Genomic DNA, 18,776 nt, shown 5'->3' with positions numbered 1-18,776 from the left:
GCTGTTGACACCTCTTGTTCTGGAGCTGGGCACTTCAACTACAAGAGGGCACCCCATGCTGGGACAAGCCTACCAGTGCCTGGTACGAGCCTACCAGTGCCTGGTACAAGAACAGAAGGCCCCAGCTGAAGGAGTGGGAAAGATCTGGCGCTTTGACCGGTGTGAGAGAGTGTTACAGCCTGGTGAAACGGCCTGTTTATGAGCATCTGTCAAGCTAAATTGGAAGCAACCAGGCCCTTTCGTTGTCCTTGAAGCGGACAGAGAGAAGACATGGGAGTGGAGATAACTCCTGAGGTGGTTTCAACCAAAGTGAATATGCCAGCTTGGATGTTGCTGGGACAAGTGAATCCAGCCACCCCAGTCCCACCATCTGATTTGGTGGGGGTAAATGATGGGATCCCTGTCGAGGAGTTCTATGTGACAAATACTTCTCTTTCACTGGAATGGAAAGAAAGAGCCAGGCTCCCGAGATGGCAGGCTGCATTCTCCAAGAGTGCCCAAGAGTGGGGTGTGCAAAAAGTGGCCAGCACTGGATCCGTCTCTTCGAGTGCATAAGCTGCTCAGGGAAAGAGTTCAACTGATTCCTTTAGGGGACTTGGAGGATGTGCGTGAACAACTGGCAGAGTTGAAGAGGGCAGGCATCACCAAAGAGTCCTAGAGTCCATATGCTTCCCCGATAGTGGTGGTGTTGGAATCAGACAGAAATTTATTATTATACATCTACACAGCTGTTTGTACAGCCGAACTCAGCCATATGGATGCCAGGCAGTTTCACATGTTTAAAAGCAAGGAATGTGACACAATTTGAATAGCAGAATGAGTTCTATTCAGCCCACCTGGAATGTACTGAACTTCAAAGATGATATGGCGCCGGCTTGTCTGCAAGAACAGAGGACAGCTGGTGGGGCGTCCGAGATCAAGCCACAAGATAGCAATCCAGTCGGAGCAGTTGCAATTCATGGGCAAACACTGCCCCCAGAGGCCAAGTATGGCAGGACTGTTAGCCTGGGGGAGGAGACGCCCCAGAGACGCTGATTGGTCTACGGGAAAGAGTAGGATGGGCTGTGGGGTGTGGTATGGCTGAGGTATGTTTGACAAAAAGGGTTGCGACCTGAGCTCTTTCTCTTTATTCCATCAGAAGACCCAGTCACGAGGATCGATAAGTATAAGGCTTAGATTGCACTGTGATTGTATGCTATGTATTATTGTAACTTCTACTGATACTTGATGCACATTTTTCTTATTTCCTTGGGAAATAAATGAGATTTTGATTGATCTTAGACCGTGTATTGATTTCATAGCCAAGGGTGGTAGCATTGTGATATTAACAATAACATGTGCTTGGCATATTGATTGATAGCTAAACTATAGGGACTAAACAAAGGAATACATAACTGATAATAATAGCACTAGACTGAATTGATCAGTTACTTCAGGTGGTATGGAAGAAGAATGGATCGCTGAGGCTGTGTATCGACTACCGGATGATGAACCAAAGCACCATTCCCAACCAATATACCAACCCAAGGATAGAAGATGCCTTGCTGAGCCTGGCAGGAGCGAAGTGGTTCAGCATGCTGGATTTGAAGAGTGGGTATTACCAAATCCCCATGCACCATGAGAATCGGGAGAAGACCGCTTTCATTGTCCCGGTGGGGTTCTTTGAATTCGACCGTATGCCTCAAGGCCTGTCTGGTGCCCCAGCCACCTTCCAAAGGCTAATGGAGAAGACCGTGGGTGATAGGAACCTGATCGAGGTGTTGGTGTACTTAGACGAAATTGTTTTCGGCAAGACCCTGGAAGAGCACGAAAAGCATCTGGAGAAGCTCCTGAAGAGACTACATGAGGAGGGGTTGAAGCTGTCTCGTAGACTTGGCCTTTGGCACATCCCTAGACCATACCTCAGCAACTTACCACAGAGGGTATGTGAATGGCCTGTGGAGAAGTCCGAAGACCGCCTATAAGGCTCAAGCTGCCTCATATGGCCGAGGAAAGAGAAACATAATAAACTTTGACCTCAGGGTACGAGTGCAGGACCTACAGTCGGATGACAAGGTACTGCTGAGAAACCTGGGTGTCCCGGAAAGCACAAGTTGGCTAACCACTAGAAGTCACAGCCATATGTTATTTCCAAGCAGCTGCCAGGACTCCCAGTATGTCAAATCTGGCCAGAGGGAAGCACAGGCCTGCTGAAGACTTGGCATCGCAATCATCTGTTGCCTCTGTCAGAAGCAGACGCTTCCACTGCAGATTTGGTGGTGGAGAATACCAACACACCCCCTGGCACATCTAGCTGAGCCATTCCAGGTAAGGTGGTCTGTAGGCAGGAGAACCTCCCCTCCTATGATAATTGGGGGGAGGTTCCTCTGCCAGGGTTTTATGCAGATCTAAATTGTTTGGTTTCCTGTGCACACTAACCTGTTTTTTTTCCTCTGTGTGTATATCAAAAGCATGTCACGTGTCAGACTCTTTACCTTCTTTGGCGGAGCAAAGGTTCCTTGATGGGGGGAGTGTGTAGCGGGGGCTGCTCTGTGTCCCCCACCTTCCTGTCACCCCTGCCGGCGACCGCCAGACTGAATAGACACTGACAGAGGCGCTCCCCCTCCCTCTCCTCTTCCTTGAGCTCGCTCACAGGCATCCGCCCACTCTGCTCTCTCCTGTGTCCTTATTGGCAGGGAAAGGGAGCCAATCAAGCAGCAGAGGACCATGGGGCTTGAAGTCCCATCACAAAATGGCACCATTGATTTCTACAGGGGGCAGAACTACCAAACCCATCCTGCATCGCAAGAAGGGGGTGCTAGCTAAAGACTCTAGCTTGTTGGTCTGAGGATAGATCACTAAGAGGCAGTGAGGTGAACGGACATGCGAGGAGAGACTACAGGCACCCGCTGAAGAACCATCCAAAGACGGTTCCAGAGATAGTTAAAGACGGCGTCCCACCAGAGAGAGGCCTCCGGTGAAGACTGCAGGCATCCTAGGGCAAGAGGCAATCGAGTCGCAAGGTGGCCAGGTGGGCCGCTGAAGAGCTGTCTGCCAAGACATCCCTTTTCTGCCCTGGTCGCAGAACTGGTGAGAGGGCACTTGCCCACTTTGCTGAAGCACTACCCAGTTTTGAACCCTTCAGGCAGACATTATAGTTTGGAAGCGCAAAGAGGACTTGTTATTGCCATATCAAATCCTCTATGCTGACTATTGACTCCCTTTTGTTAGACTCTGATGATTTATTGTCTTCTATGAGATCCAACTGCTGGTGAAGATATTTACAAGGGCTTTTACTCTGAACACTGTTGTTAGGTACCTGGTGATGAGCCCAACTTGATGGAAGAAGACTTCTCTTACAGCTCTGGTTCAGGGACCACTGGAATAGAGACAGTGGCCCGTGAGCGCAGCGGGGTAGGAGTGTCTGACTGGAAGCAGCGGCTGGTTACTTCTAGATGCTGGAACTGCAGAGAAGATGGTAGAAAGGCAGGCAGCGATCAGCAGGCAAGGCAGCGGCAGCAAGGACCGGGTGCAGCACACTTGAACAGCAGAAGAATAGTCAGGCGGGCCGGGTCACAACGGATAAGTAGACAGGTAAGTACAGCAGGCAGAAGAGAAGTGCAGGCAGGCAGAGGTTCCGCAACAGAGGTACAGTCCAAAGCAAGGTCAGGCAGGCCAGGATCAGACAGGAGAGGTCAGCGAGGTCAGACGGAAGCCGGGTCAGATATCACGATAGCAGGTAGTTCGGGTAGAGAGCTGCAGACAAACAGCACAGAGTAGATGCAGCAGCCTCCTTTAAATAGGGCCACTGGCGCCAAACGGCGCTAACGCGCATGCACGCGCCCGGCGCGCGCATCTGCACGTTCCGTGCGGGAGAAACCCTGACAACTGTTATCTTATTGCTCTTAAAGGAGACATGTTTACTGGTGTCTATTTTACCTCATCTCTCATTAGGATGAAAGGTATTATAGCCTGGCCTGAGGTTCCCCTTTAGAAGTGGTATTACTTATGCCGCGTACACACGAGCGGACTTTTCAACATCCAAAGTCCGAAGGACCGAGTCCGTCAGACTATCCGATCGTGTGTGGGCTGCAACAGACTTTTGATTCACCAAAGTCTGACGGACTTTAGAATATGGAACATGCTTCAAATTTTCCCGAAGGAACTCCGCCGGACCCGGTCCCCTTCGAAAACTCCGCTCGTGTGTATGCTACTCCGACGGACTAAAACCGACGCTAGGGCAGCTATTGGCTACTGGCTATGAACTTCCTTATTCGAGTCGGGTCGTACGTCATCACGTTCGAATCCGTCGGAGTTTAGTGTGATCGTGTGTGGCCAAGTCCGTTCGGCCGAAAAGTCTGTCAGAACTCCGTCGGAACTCCGGCGGAACTCCTTTGGAAGTCTGTCGGACATAAGTCCTCTCGTGTGTACGGGGCATTACAGCAACCAATAGCCTTCTTGAGGAATCAATCTACCGATTGTCTGTTATTGAGTACATTGGTATCATTTACTTGTTGCGAATTGTTATTTAACTGCTTTAAAGAACTATTTAAACTTTAACTATCTCTGGATGGTCTCTGGAACCGTCTTCGGACGGTTCTTCAGCGGGTGCCTGTAGTCTCTCCTCGCATGTCCGTTCACCTCCCTGCCTCGTAGTGATCTCTCCTCAGACCAACAAGCTGTTTATCCAGGACTTGGCTGACTAATGCCCTATTAAGTCTCTTCTCTTGATTAAGTAAACCCAAGAACACAGTTCGAACTGTGTCTGTGTGTCATTTATTGTGCTATTACCCTAACCTTATTGCTAGGTGTGCCAATAGGGGCTGGGACGATTCTTGGGGTTGAAGGGCAAAGTAACGGACTGAACAAACAAGCGGCTCCTATGGGGTGGTAGCGCTACATGAATATCCATTGGTCTGAATGAATTTTGGCCAGAAAATTGCATGTGAGGGGGCCAACCCGTCCTTATGTACCACCTAATATCTCTATTTTTATGTGGAATATCTCTGAAATGATGCGAGATCTAACGTTAAAACCACTTGATCTTACCGGATCTAACGAATATCTATTAGCCTGAATGATTTTTGGTCGGAAAAATTTGATACGGGGGGGCCAACCCGTCCTTATGTACCACCTAACATCTCTAATTTGATGTGGAATATCTCTGAAATTATGTGAGATCTAACGTTAAAACCACTTGATCTTACCGGATCTAACAAATAGCTTCCAAAATAGCTGTTTGGTCAAATCGGCCAGCGGCTAGCAGGACCCACATGCCAGCTCCCAGCAGAACCCACAGGCCAGCCACCGGCAGCAGGACCCATAGGCTGTGGCCAGCTCCCAGCAGGACCCACAGGCCATGGGCAGAAGGACCAACAGGCCAAGGCCAGCAGGACCCAGAGGCCATGGCCAGAAGAACCCACAGGCCATGGCCAGCTCCCTGCAGGAACCACAGGCCATGGCCAGCAGGACCAAAAGGCCATTTTTTTATTGTTAATTTTATTTTTTTAGTTTGACACTTAAAAAAAATAATAATAATTTGATTACTTTTATTCCTGTTACAAGGAATGTAAACATCCCTTGTAATAGGAATATGGCACGATCGGACCTATTTACAGTGAGATATGGGGGGGGGTCAATAAGTCCCCACATCTCACCTCTAGGCTGGGAAGCCTAAAAAAAAAAAAACGATCCTGGCTTCCCAGCCAAAACGGCACCGTTAATTTGAATGCAGAGGCCGGGCGTGACGTCATAAAATCGCGCCCAGCCTCCGAATGATCATAGAGACTCCGGGGACCATCTGGTCCGCCGAAAATCTCTATGGTATCATCCGGGGGCCGGCGGATCCTGTGACCGACTCACCGATGGAAGCGGTGAGTCGGTACAAGCCCCGGAGGGCGGCGGAAGGGGGGGGGGGGCGTCCCCTCCCGCCGCTCGTAAGAACGATCAAGCGGCGGAACAGCCGCTATGATCATTCCTATGGTGCAGGGAAACGCCGGCTGAAAATGCCGATATCTGAATGATGTCTGTGGCCTCAGGCATCATTCAGATATAACCCCACAAAGCCCACGATGTCACATGACGTAGTATGGGCGCCAAGTGGTTAAAGACATTTTCCTATGTAACTGATATTTTGTTTAACCACTTTCAGCCCCCGGACCATTTTGCTGGTCAAAGACCAGACCGCTTTTTGCGATTCGGCACTGCGTCACTTTAACTGACAATTGCGCGGTCGTGCGACGTGGCTCCCAAACAAAATTGACGTTCTTTTTTTCCCACAAATAGAGCTTTCTTTTGGTGGTATTTGATCACCCCTGCAGTTTTTATTTTTTGCGCTATAAACAAAAATAGAGCGACAATTTTGAAAAAAAAACGCATTATTTTTTACTTTTTGCTATAATAAATATCCCCCAACAATATATAAAAAAAACATTTTTTCCCCCTCAGTTTAGGCCGATACGTATTCTTCTACATATTTTTGGTCAAAAAAAAAAAAAATCGCAATAAGCGATTATTGATTGGTTTGCGCAAAAGTTATAGCGTTTACAAAATAGGGGATAGTTTTATGGCATTTTTATTAATATTTTTTTTTTTACTAGTAATGGCGGCGATCAGCGATTTTTATTGTGACATTACGGCGGACACATCGGACATTTTTGGGACCACTGTCATTTATACAGCAATCAGTGCTATACAAATGCAGTGATTCCTGTGTAAATGACACTGGCAGTGAAGGGGTTAACCAGTGGGTGGCAGTGTAGGGGTTAAGTGTTCCTAGGGGTGTGTTACTAACTGTGGGGGGGGGGGCTGGGCTTTCATTTAGTGAACACTGATCTCTGCTCCAATCACATGGAGCAGAGATCAGCGTCACTAGTTGCTAGGCAGAACGGGGGGAAATGCTGTTTACAACGGCATTTCCTCCATTCAGCCGCCCTGTGAGACGATCGCGGGTATGGCCGTGGCGATCGAGTCCGCGGGAGCCGCGACCGTACTCACGGGGGGGGGGGGGGGGGTCCCGACCGGCACGCGAGCGCGCTCTCGATGGCATTAAAGATTGGACTACCTGTACGCAAATATGCCTGCCCGTGCGCCGGTCGGGAACTGGTTAAAGTCTAAGGTTCTCTTCCCCCATTTCCTGTCATTAGAATAGTCAGTCTGTGTGTCTGAAGAATACCGGATGTGAAAAGTAGCCCCTCCCCCACTTCTGAATAGAAGGAGGGTGTATTTCTCTTGGCGCGAATTTAGCAGCTTTGACTTCATATAACCTAAAAGTTTCCTTGAAGAAGGTCTCTCGTTTCCTGCCTACCTCCCTCATCACATCTATCTCAGCACACGGACTTTTCTTCGGCATGCAAAGGGTTATTCAGCCATTTTGGATTTCGTGAGCACGCGGTCTAATGCTAAGAATTCTTCTACCTTTGAAACGAATGAACGAATTACACAAGAACTTTAATCATATATGAAGCAACACATTCTTTTGTATCATTATACTATTTTTGTAAGTATTATTTTTCTACTTTGGCGCGTACAATAAAACACACATTTCGATTTAAGCCGACTCAGAAATAACTAAGGAAATTCGTCTCACAATCGTAATTGAAAGCTTATACAATCAATTTAAGACATTTTTTTTTTTTTTACAGAGGTAATGACTCCATTTTTATTTAAAAGGCCTAGAGGACCACCTTTTAAGTGGTGGGGTTAACGAGTTTCGTCCCAAAAGACGACTTGAGAAAACAGACCTCTTGCAAGAGTTTACACCACAAAATGTACTCAGCCAATGCGTTTCGTCCCGAAAGACGACTTGAGAAAACAGACCTCTTGCAAGAGTTTACACCACAAAATGTACTCAGCCAATGAGAGGTAATGACTCCATTTTTATTTTTCTCCTGCTATCAATGGCCGACACGGTACAACACTTCATCCATGTCTTTGGTGATCTCTGATCTCCTTATCAACTGTTTCTTATGTTGTTGCCTTTATATTTGGAAAGTTTTATAAGCCCCCCCCCCCCACATGGGTGTGGCCCCTTTCTCAATACTATGTTTCAATGGGAGAAACATTTACCAATCCGACCTCTAGATGGCACTGTTGTATCATTCATTCCATAGGACATCTTTGTCAAGAGGTCAAGCTACAGTTGAGGTCTATGAACTGTTTCTTCCATGATGAAAATCAGCCATGGAGTATATCTGAGGTGTATATCAGGGGGTGCTTCTTCCCCCACATGCCCAGCAACATTCATATACAAGACATTTCCCACACTCACTAATACACCTCGAGGGTTGTGTGGGACCCCCTGATGTACAAGAAGACAGGACTTCAGTGAGGAACAATTCCCTCACTCAGGACAGGAATACGGCTTCTCCCTTGTGTGCGACTTCTGATGTCTGAGAAGATTTGACTTATCTGAAAAACATTTCCCGCACTCAGAACAGGAATGTGGCTTTTCACCCGTGTGAGACCTCTGATGTGTGACAAGTTTTGATCTCTCTATAAAACATTTCCCGCACTCAGGACAGGAATACGGCTTCTCACCCGTGTGCCACATCTGATGTGTATCAAGATGCGACTTATCTGAAAAACATTTCCGGCACTCAGGACAGGAATACGGCTTCTCACCCTTGTGGAACCTCTGATGTCTGAGAAGAATCGACTTAGTTGAAAACCATTTCCCGCACTCAGAACATGAATACGGCTTCTCACCTGTGTGCGACTTCTGATGTGTAACAAGATGCGACTTAACTGAAAAATATTTCCCACACTCAGTACATGAATATGGCTTCTCACCGGTGTGAGACCTCTGATGTCTGACAAGTTCTGATTTCTGTACAAAACATTTCCCACACTCAAGACAGGAATATTGATTCTCACCCGTGTGCAACCTCTGATGTCTATCAAGATACCACTTCACTGAAAAACATTTCCCACACTCAGGACAGGAATAAGGCTTCTCACCCGTGTGCGACTTCTGATGTCTGAGAAGATTTGACTTATGTGAAAAACTTTTCCGGCACTCAGAACAGGAATGTGGCTTCTCACCGGTGTGAGACCTCTGATGTGTGACAAGTTTTGATTTCTGTACAAAACATTTCCCGCACTCAGGACAGGAATATGGCTTCTCACCCGTGTGCAACTTCTGATGTATATCAAGATGCGTCTTAACTGAAAAACATTTCCCGCACTCAGGACAGGAATACGGCTTCTCACCCGTGTGAGACCTCTGATGTATGAGAAGAAACGACTTTCTTGAAAAACATTTGCCGCACTCAGAACAGGAATGTGGCTTCTCACCTGTATGAGTTTTTTTATGCATATTAAGATTAGACTTACAATTGAAACACTTCCCGCACTCAGTACAGGAAAACCTCTTATCTGTTGAAAGGACTGCACGGCCCTTCACAGTTTGAGGTTCCTCGGGATAAGAGGAATACGATGGTCCGGCACCGTCCCGCACAGTCTGAGGTTCCTCAGGATAAGAGGAATACGATGGTCCGGCACCGTCCCGCACAGTCTGAGGTTCCTCGGGATAAGAGGAATACGATGGTCCGGCACCGTCCCGCAGAGTCGGAGGTTCCTCGGGATAAGAGGAATACGATGGTCCGGCACCGTCCCGCACAGTCGGAGGTTCCTCGGGATAAGAGGAATACGATGGTCCGGCACCGTCCCGCACAGTCTGAGGTTCCTCGGGATAAGAGGAATACGATGGTCCGGCACCGTCCCGCACAGTCTGAGGTTCCTCGGGATAAGAGGAATACGATGGTCCGGCACCATCCCGCACAGTCTGAGGTTCCTCAGGATAAGAGGAATACGATGGTCCGGCACCGTCCCGCACAGTCTGAGGTTCCTCGGGATAAGAGGAATACGATGGTCCATCTACACTGTGTGGTGCCGGATGGACATTTGAGGTAGTCGGGTTTTCTCCTGGACTATACTGTGTGATGTCCTCATCTTCTACTTTACAGTCTGGAGACAAAGTGAGACAATCCTCTGAGGTTTTCCTCATCTCCCGTCCATCTACTAAAATAGAAATACAAAGATTATTACTAGACATGAGCTGATTGGTTCCCCTAAACCAGGACTCCGCCCACATCAGACAGCTTTGTCTATGAGGATCTTACAATTCCCCCCTCAAGGTAACTAGTAAATGGGTCCTCTGATCTCCTACCAGATCATTTCTTTATTCATGGACCTTAGTCAGAGAGGGAGGAAACAACGAGAACTGTCTTCTATAGGAGTGACAGTGATGAGGGGATTATAGGACGAGTGTCCCCTCCCCCTCTATCACTCATTGCCATCTTCCCAACACAAGAAGTCCTGCACTTCCTTATTTAGTCCATGATTTAGTCATGAATAACAGCGGGGCTGAGCCCCACCAGAGGTCAGAGAGTGAGGATGGGGGGAGAACAACCAAGATGAAGACTGGACTGATCCTGAAGACCCCCATCATTGGGTTATTGACTCCTCCCCCATTATCACTTTCTGTTTAAGGCTCCACACTTGGAGGATGTTATCACATTATTATCAACATGTAAAAGTCTGTAGAAAAATTTCAAAAGCTGCGCCAACAAGGAAAATTATCTATATTTAGCTACCCAAATAGTATAACACCGTTTGGTAAATTTATTTTAAAACATATTTAATGCACTTACATGGGCATCCATTCAGATACAGAATGCAAAGTAAAACATAGAAAGCCGGCAGGCATTCGGGAGCCCGTCCTCCCCTTCTACAACGTGATGGCGTCACTGCGTGCCCTCCCAGACGCGTTTCGTCATAAATGACGTTGTCAATGGGTTCCCATGTAAGTGCACTACCTATGTTTTAAAATAAATTTACCAAACGGTGTTATACTATGTGGGTTTCCTTTTCTTTTTGGAGCCATTGATAGTATTTTTTGGGATCGCTGAATGAGATACATATTTATGTGAATGCTGCCTTTCACTGTGGTTAGCTGATCCATGAATACAAGTTGTAAGGAGGAGGATACTGAGGATTTGCATACAACGCTTTGATTAAGTTTCCATCTGTTAAGCGCACTCACTTTCTGGTGACAGACACTTGTGTGCATCTTTGTGAGTGTAGCCACCGTGGCGTCCTGATAAAGGATCGCAACTGAGGATTTCTTATGGACTTTTGATGAACTCTGTTCATTCCTTCCTCTCCAATTGGGAAATCACAATATTTGCTATTTTTTTTTAATTTAATGCATGTGATATTTACTTATAACTTTGATATTTTCTTATTCTATTTGGGTAGCTAAATATAGATCATTTTCCTTGTTGGCGCAGCTTTTGAAATTTTTCTATTGCTTTTGGGTATGTGTATCTCACTTATAGCTGCGGCCTTCATTTTAGAGTATTGTACATCCTTTTTTTTTTTTTTTTGTTTTACTCAAGCGCGGTTCATTTTCTTTTATGTAAAAGTCAGTGCTCCAATCACATCATCCGATATAAAATGTCCAGCTGGTAGGAAATGGGGGTAACAAAAGAGAATACATATTATGTGTATATATAGCAGTGGGGGGAGGGGAGAGAGGAGGGGTCAGAACTATGTAATGTACAACATATTGTATAAGATACAACAGATAGGACTATATAGTATCAGAATGATGTAATGTACAGCATAGAGTATATAGTGCAGGGGTCAGGAGTATGTAATGTACAATATAAAGTATACAGTGTAAGGGTCAGGATTCATAATATTGGTGTTCAGTAATCAGTGGAAGATGAAATGTTTACTGGAGACAAGTTGCAGAGGTCCCACACCGCTCCTCCCATCTCCTGAGACTGCACTCAGTGACTTGGGTCTGAGACTATACAGACATATCCCTCCACCCGGGAACAGCAAGGAAAGAAAACAGAGCAAGTGACCCCAGAAGAATTGCAAAGATAGAGATCCTGCTATACCCTGGCATGGGGCAGAAGACCCAAGACATATACCACTGGTGCCTAGGTTGAGCAATGCCTATAGTGAGAGTCAACAATTTGCTGATCCCCAGAATCTCCATAAATCCAGTCTAGATACATAAATTGTGTCGGCAGCACAGAGAAGGAAGATTATCGGAGAGAAATCCAGGAATACAGGACGGGGAACACAGCTCAGGAAAGTGACCAGGGGATTACAGGCTGATATCACCCAGCCCCTGCCCTACTCTGGACCAATCAGTGAGCAGTATGGGTGGAGGAATGGATTTAGTGTTAATGACCCACCTGTGCTGATCTCTGTAGGAGTGTCCTCCTCTATAAGTGTCCCCGTTATTCCATCCTCCTCCATAGACTGCTGATCATCCCTCACATACCTCTCTTCTTCTTCTTCTGATTTCACCTCAAATTCTATATCCATTGGATCTCCACTCTAAACCAAGAAAATGAGAGAGAATATCATCTGTAAAATAAGAGCTTTAATATTGTGACATCACATAAAAAATCCCCACATTGTCTCTGTTAGTGAATGTTCTAGATTCTCCGTCCCACCAACCTTGTAACAGTGGGGGATGGTGTGATCTTCCTGTGTGGAATCCCGGGAATACAGAGGACGGGGACATCTCTCTGGGGGGTTTCTGTAGCTGGATGACTCCACCATGGTGTCCTGGTACAGATCTTTGTGTCCTTTAGGAAACTCCTCCATCACCCCATCCTCATCATCCTCCTCTTTTATCTCTTCTTTAATCTCAACTTTAGGATCTCTCAGGTTTCCACTCTGAATATATAATAAAAATGACATCAATGGTAACAATGCAGATAATGTACAGATCCTAATGATACTATCAGTGATTGTTGCTCATCTACCTGATGATGGTGGGGGATGGTGTGACCTTCCTGTGTGGAATCCCAGGAATACAGAGGATGGGGACATCTCTCTGGTGGGTTCCTGGTATTTGGTGGCTCCATCATATCCTTGTGTCCTTTCGAAAACTCCTCCATAACCCCATACTCCTCATCCTCCTCTTTAAACTCTTCTTTGACAAAAATATTATCATCTCCGAGGTTTCCAATCTGCAATATATTATAAAACATTTATTGTAACACACATGCTTGTGCATAATGTATAACTACCAGTGATTGTTCCTCATCTACCTCCTTCATTACACCATATTCCTTGTCCTCTTGCTTGTACTCTTCTTTAATAACACTATTATAATCCTCAAGATTTCCACTCTGAATATATATTAAAACATTTATTGTAACAAACATGATTGTGTATAAATCATAACTATTCATAATTGTTCCTCATCTACCTGATGATGGTGGGGGATGGTGTGATCTTCCTGTGTGGAATCCCGGGAATACAGAGGACGGGGACATCTCTCTGGTGGGTTTCTGTAGCTGGATGACTCCACCATGGTGTCCTCTTTGTGTTGTTTTGGAAACTCCTCCATCACCCCATCCTCATCATCCTCCTCTTTTATCTCTTCTTTAACCACAACGTTAAAATCTCTCAGGTTTCCACTCTGAATGTATAATAAAAAAATGACATTAGTGGTAATGGTGGGTTTCTGTTACTTGATTGCTCCATCATAATGTCCTTGTGTCCTTCAGAAAGCTGCTTCATCACTCCATACTCCTCATCCTCCTCTTTATACTCTTCTTTAACAACAATATTATCATCCCCGATGTTTCCACTCTGAATATATAATAAAACATTTGTTCTATCAAACATGATTGTGTATAAATCCTCTCGGTGATTGTTACCCATCTACCTGATCATGGTGGGGGATGGTGTGAATGAATATCTGAGACTTGGATCAATATGGAAAAATTTGTTTTCAGGACATTCTTTCTACAAATAACATTTTCCATCTTTCTTCCTATTTGAATCTTGTAAAATAAAGACATACATATTCCAATCCTCCCCATCCCCCACTACCAATAAAAGTCATATAATCTGTTAGTATAGACTGATGAGGTGAGAAGGTGATTGGTGGAAAAGGTGACACACCAACAAAATGAAAACAATGTTCCGACCCCGTAACTGGGGGAACGTTCTGATCCTGAAGGAATTAATTGCAGTTTGTAGGCCATGTATGGTCAGGATGGTCATTTTCTTGTCTATTTATTGTCAGTGCTGTTTGTTTAAAGGAACATATTACTAGAATTTATCTCCAACATGAAGGAAATGTTCCGGCCCTGTAAGTGAGGGAATGTTCTGCCCCTGAAGGGGTTAATCTAGGTTTCCACACTATATATATCTGTATCATCATCTGCTGGAGATAAAAGACGTCATAGTGACTATGAAGGAAGAGGACGGACATGACGGGGGGGGGGGGGGGGGTGTTTACTGGGTGTATATAGAAAATAAGATCTTATTACCTCCTTTTCTGCCATTTCCAGCAATGTCTTCTTTCTACTTCCTCCGGATTGACCTCTAACCCGGAACTTCCTGTCTGTACTTGACATCACCACCTTGTGGAGCTCAGAGGAAATGCAGTGTCTTGAAGTATGAACACGGCCTTGTGCTGTCTGTGTACTGTATATCCTTATAGAAGGGGGTCACCTCCACTCCCACCAAGCTGGAGAGAAATATATATATAATATTCTTAGATTGTAAGCTCTAACCAGCCGGGCCCTCCGATTCCTCCTGTATTGAATTGTATTGCAACTGTACTGTCTGCCCTCATGTTGTAAAGCACTGTGTAAACTGTCCGCACTATACAAATCCTGTATAATAATAATAATAATATTTTTTTTGTCCATAAATTTTTTATTTTATCTAAAGAGAACATAACAATTAAGATTGTTGCAAATGGTACATATTGTAATGAAAAAAAACATTGTAAAGGCATATAAAATAGGCTTCGTTCAAATCTTGATGGCCCAATCCAGCCTACCCCCAAATGGGTTCACGCTGTAGGTCTTATTACCTCCTCTGCTGCCAGGTCAAACATTAGTTCCACTCTACTTCCTCCCGACTCACCTCTCACCCGGAACTTCCTGTCTGTACATGACATCACTTCCTTTCTTCTATATAGACTTCCTGTCTGTATGTGACAGCACTTCCTGTCTTCCATCAAGACTTCCTGTCTGGGTAGAAGTGAGAAGATCACCTACCTTGTAGAGCTCAGAGGAACTGCAGCCCCGAGAAATGTCTTGTAGTGCGAGCACGGCCTTGTGCTGTGTGTATGTTCTCTATATCCTCATACACTTGTAGTGATGTGATCATTTCTTTGCCCATTTGCCAAGTGTATACTCCTGTTATGCAGTGTTTGTTTTTCCTTTTTCAATATGGCCGCTATGCTCTCTCTCTCTCACCAAGGATGAGGTAAGTGGGTGGAGAGAGAGACATGTGGCAGAAAGAGAACAGTGGATTCTTGCTGAGAGAGAACAGACTGTGTAAGTGCTGCTGTTCCTCCTCACTGAGACATACATAGAGACTATTCATGATTTCATGTTCCTGTCCGTAAAATACCTTATGTTGGATGGTTCACTGAATGTTATTTCTTCAATACATGGACTTTCAAATACAAAGCTGTGTGGATTACCGTCTATGTGGAGATACATTTCTCAGTGGGGATTCACAAGCCCCAATTGAATGGAGGCACTGGGCATGTTAGAGATCCTGTCCTGATCACACAGATTATGAAGACTCTGCTCCTAAATACTCTACAGGTGACGCCATCATATCTCAGGAGCCGCACAGAGTGAAAAGAATAGTGCTGCGTGTGGAGGCACTGCTGAGATCAATATCTTGGATCAGGACATTAAGGAACAACCATGTCACTGTTATCAGCAGAAGCTGCGAGGCAGCGGGCCCTGGATGAGGGACTTCCACCTAAAAGGACATTTGCTATTCCATATGTACCGATCACTGTGAGCGCCCATAGACTGCAGGAGGCACTAAAAGCATATGAAACCTTGCAGTCTTCTGCTCGGATGGATAAAAGAGAGGAAGATGAGAGCTATGAACTGTATCCCCATTATCTCTGCCTCAGTGAGGTGGATTTAAATCCAGTTAAAGGGTCCTTTTGCATATATCCAAAAAGGGGCTGAAGTAATTGGCTGTGCTGTAGTATTTCCAGTAATCTCAAATCCAGTTACCAGCCCTGCCTGTAATGTCGCGTACACACGGTCGAACTGTTTGACGTACTTAGTCCGTCGGACAATCCGGCGTACTTTCCACTGAACGGACTTGACCACACACGGATACACAAACAGTCCGACGAAAGCTTGCGCGATGACGTACAGCACGTACGACGGGACTAGAAATAGGAAGTCCAAGACACAGCAAAGCCCTGTAAATCCTTTCTGGGCATGCGCCATTCTTAGTCCATCGGACTAGCATACTGATGACCGTATTGTCCGCTGAAACCAAAGTACGACGGAAAGATTTTTAGAAAAACCAAAATTCTTAGTACTCCGGACTGCACGCTGAAAAAGTCAGCTGAAGCCCACACACGAGCGGATTGTCCGCTGAAATGTGTTTCAACGGACTAAGTACGTCAAACAGTTCGACCGTGTGTACGCGGCATTACGTGTGAACCATTGAATACAACTGCTTCATCAGGAAATACTGTAATGTTGACTGCTACAGCCGCTAAGCAGGAAACAAATATTGAGCAGCTGCTGCTAAAAGTCACTGAAGTCATTGCTCAGAATTTACATGCCGGATCTTATCGCAAGTGAAAGGTTTTTTCAGGAATGCTCCCTGTCCCCGCTGGTGAAGAAAGCTTTGAGGTGTACACCTCACTAATCGTTCCGTGACTGCTGCCCATCTCTGCCAATCCCTTCACTGGCTTCCCTTACCCCACCGTGTAAAATTCAAAATGCTAACCATAACATACAAAGCCATCCACAACATCGCCCCCCATCTACATCACCAACCTCATCTGCAGATATCGCCCAAATTGTCCCCTCCGCTTCTCCCAGGACCGCCTGCTTTCTAGCTGCCTTGTTACCTCCTCTCGTGCTCGCCTTCAAGACTTCTCCAGAGCCTCTCCCATCCTCTGGAACTCCCTGCCCCAGTCTGTCCGGTCAGCCCCTACCCTGTCCACCTTTAGGAGTTCCCTGAAAACTCATTTATTCAGGGAAGCCTATCCCACACCCACCTGTTAGGTGTGACCTCAACAAGTCACCTATTTGTCAGGTTATGTTACCGTTTCCCAATTGTTAGTTAGAGTTCTTATCCAAGCAAAGAGACACGGAGATATTATTCAGTATTTCTGCTCAGAAGTCCGTCGTTAACTCTGACTGTCTCTGACTTTCTCTGGCTCTGAGGCTTCTTTATTACATCTTTTATAGACAGAAAAGGGCAAACATCAGCAAATGTAAAAAAAAACAACATTTTCAAAGTAAAGACAATTCTCCGGGTGTTATCAGCTGATAAGACAATCTTCTGGGCGTAGACTGCTTTTTAGGGCTGATGCGGCCTCTTCTTGATGAGTACGTGACAATAGATGACGAATCCTTATTTTACAGAGAAGGATAGAAAAATACATGTATTTAGTAAGACATAAGGTCAACCATTTTGTTTAGACACCCCTTAATCCTTACATTTCCCCCTTTGACATCACCCCTTCCTCTTGCCCTGGGTCCACCTGAACAAGTTCTAGTCGGCCTATATCCAGAGTACTCTCCCTGACCGCGAGTTGTCAGAGGGGTATACACCCATCCCCCTGGACAGTACCAACATCTAAAATTCAGGAAGAGTGGCTTTTCTGACAGATGGGTGATGTCAAGAAACTAAATCTACCTATCTTCACAAAAGTTCCATCTTTTCCGCATCATTTACCTTGGCTTTCTTGCAAAAGCACATAAACAACTTAAAGCATGCATAAAAGAAAAATACGAATAAGAGCACCACTATAATCGTCATTGCTGCCTTCTTAACCCAAGAGAATAACCCTGAGAAACTAAAAGTTCCACCAAACGGATCCCAGTCGCGACCAATATTTCGGGCCTTCTCTTGTAAATTCTTTACTTCCGTACGGTGTTGTGCAATGATGTCATAATAGTCAGGTACCTCAATACTGGTGTTATGTATCCAAGTACAGCACTCATAGTCCTCAGTAGTTTCACAGAGTCCTGTCAGTGCTGCACTCATACTTTCAATTGCTAATTCATGTAATTCTAATTGTTGTCTGATGGCTCTGGTCTCCAGATTTAACTTAGTAATGTCATCAGAGTTTTTCTCCAAAACATCATTAATAATTCCTGTATAGTTATTTAGTCGTTTCATTAAGTCTATACCCCATCCTGTCCAGGACGGGAACCAAGCCCATGCCATGTCCTTCTTCAGGAATATTTCTCTTTTACTACGATACCTGAGGGGATATCTAGGATGCATGCTAGCTTCTAATAGGTGATCACCTCGTTCATCACCTACTACTCCCATTCCTGGTACTAAACTTGCGAGGTAGCACCATCCCTGAGCTCTTCTAGGTATCCAAGTATAACATTTATCCTCACAACAGATGTATATATTGTTTCCTAGAGCTACTGATCTTGAACTGATATCATTTCTATAACGAGAGGTGTATCCATAGAGGGATAAGTTGGATACTAACCACCTAACATTATTATCCACAATGTTAGTGAGGAAGTCAGATAATGTCTGGTGTGTGCTGGAATTACTGGGATAGAAGCTTCCATTTAATACGACAATGGACAAATTAAACTTGCTGTCTTGGCATTCTCCATTTCCTCCCGTTGTGTTCCCTAAGTTGAAACACCAATCAGGGAAAAAGGCGAGACCATTTGACTTAAACATTACTGTCTCGCTGGTATTTGTTCTAATTATGTTAATGCTACTGTTAGCAAGATCAGTATAGTTTATAGGAACTGCCATCAGTGGTATACTTG

General features: G+C 45.3%; 3 protein-coding genes across 3 annotated transcripts in view; 2 read left to right on the top strand and 1 right to left on the bottom strand.

The window, feature by feature from the left end:
* LOC143955485 (uncharacterized) overlaps positions 1–18,776 on the top strand; it is a 337,730-nt gene that overhangs the window by 37,506 nt on the left and 281,448 nt on the right. The window lies entirely within an intron of this gene.
* Positions 1–18,776, top strand: part of LOC143956087 (uncharacterized) — a 73,511-nt gene that overhangs the window by 4,962 nt on the left and 49,773 nt on the right. The window lies entirely within an intron of this gene.
* Positions 7,410–17,019, bottom strand: LOC143955604 (uncharacterized). Its single transcript, XM_077465689.1, has 5 exons — positions 14,292–17,019; positions 12,771–12,977; positions 12,460–12,681; positions 12,192–12,336; positions 7,410–9,999 (listed from the first exon to the last, which is right to left on the bottom strand). The coding sequence occupies exons 1-5, from the start codon at positions 14,376–14,378 to the stop codon at positions 8,321–8,323; spliced, it is 2,340 nt and encodes a 779-aa protein (XP_077321815.1). The 5' UTR covers positions 14,379–17,019; the 3' UTR covers positions 7,410–8,320.

The sequence above is a fragment of the Lithobates pipiens genome, unplaced genomic scaffold (genome assembly GCF_037356315.1).
Source record: "Lithobates pipiens isolate NorthernLeopardFrog02 unplaced genomic scaffold, aLitPip1_a1.2 Scaffold_35, whole genome shotgun sequence".
Taxonomy (NCBI): domain Eukaryota; kingdom Metazoa; phylum Chordata; class Amphibia; order Anura; family Ranidae; genus Lithobates; species Lithobates pipiens.
Note: the sequence above shows the minus strand (reverse complement) of the source record. Positions and strands in the feature narration are given on the sequence as shown.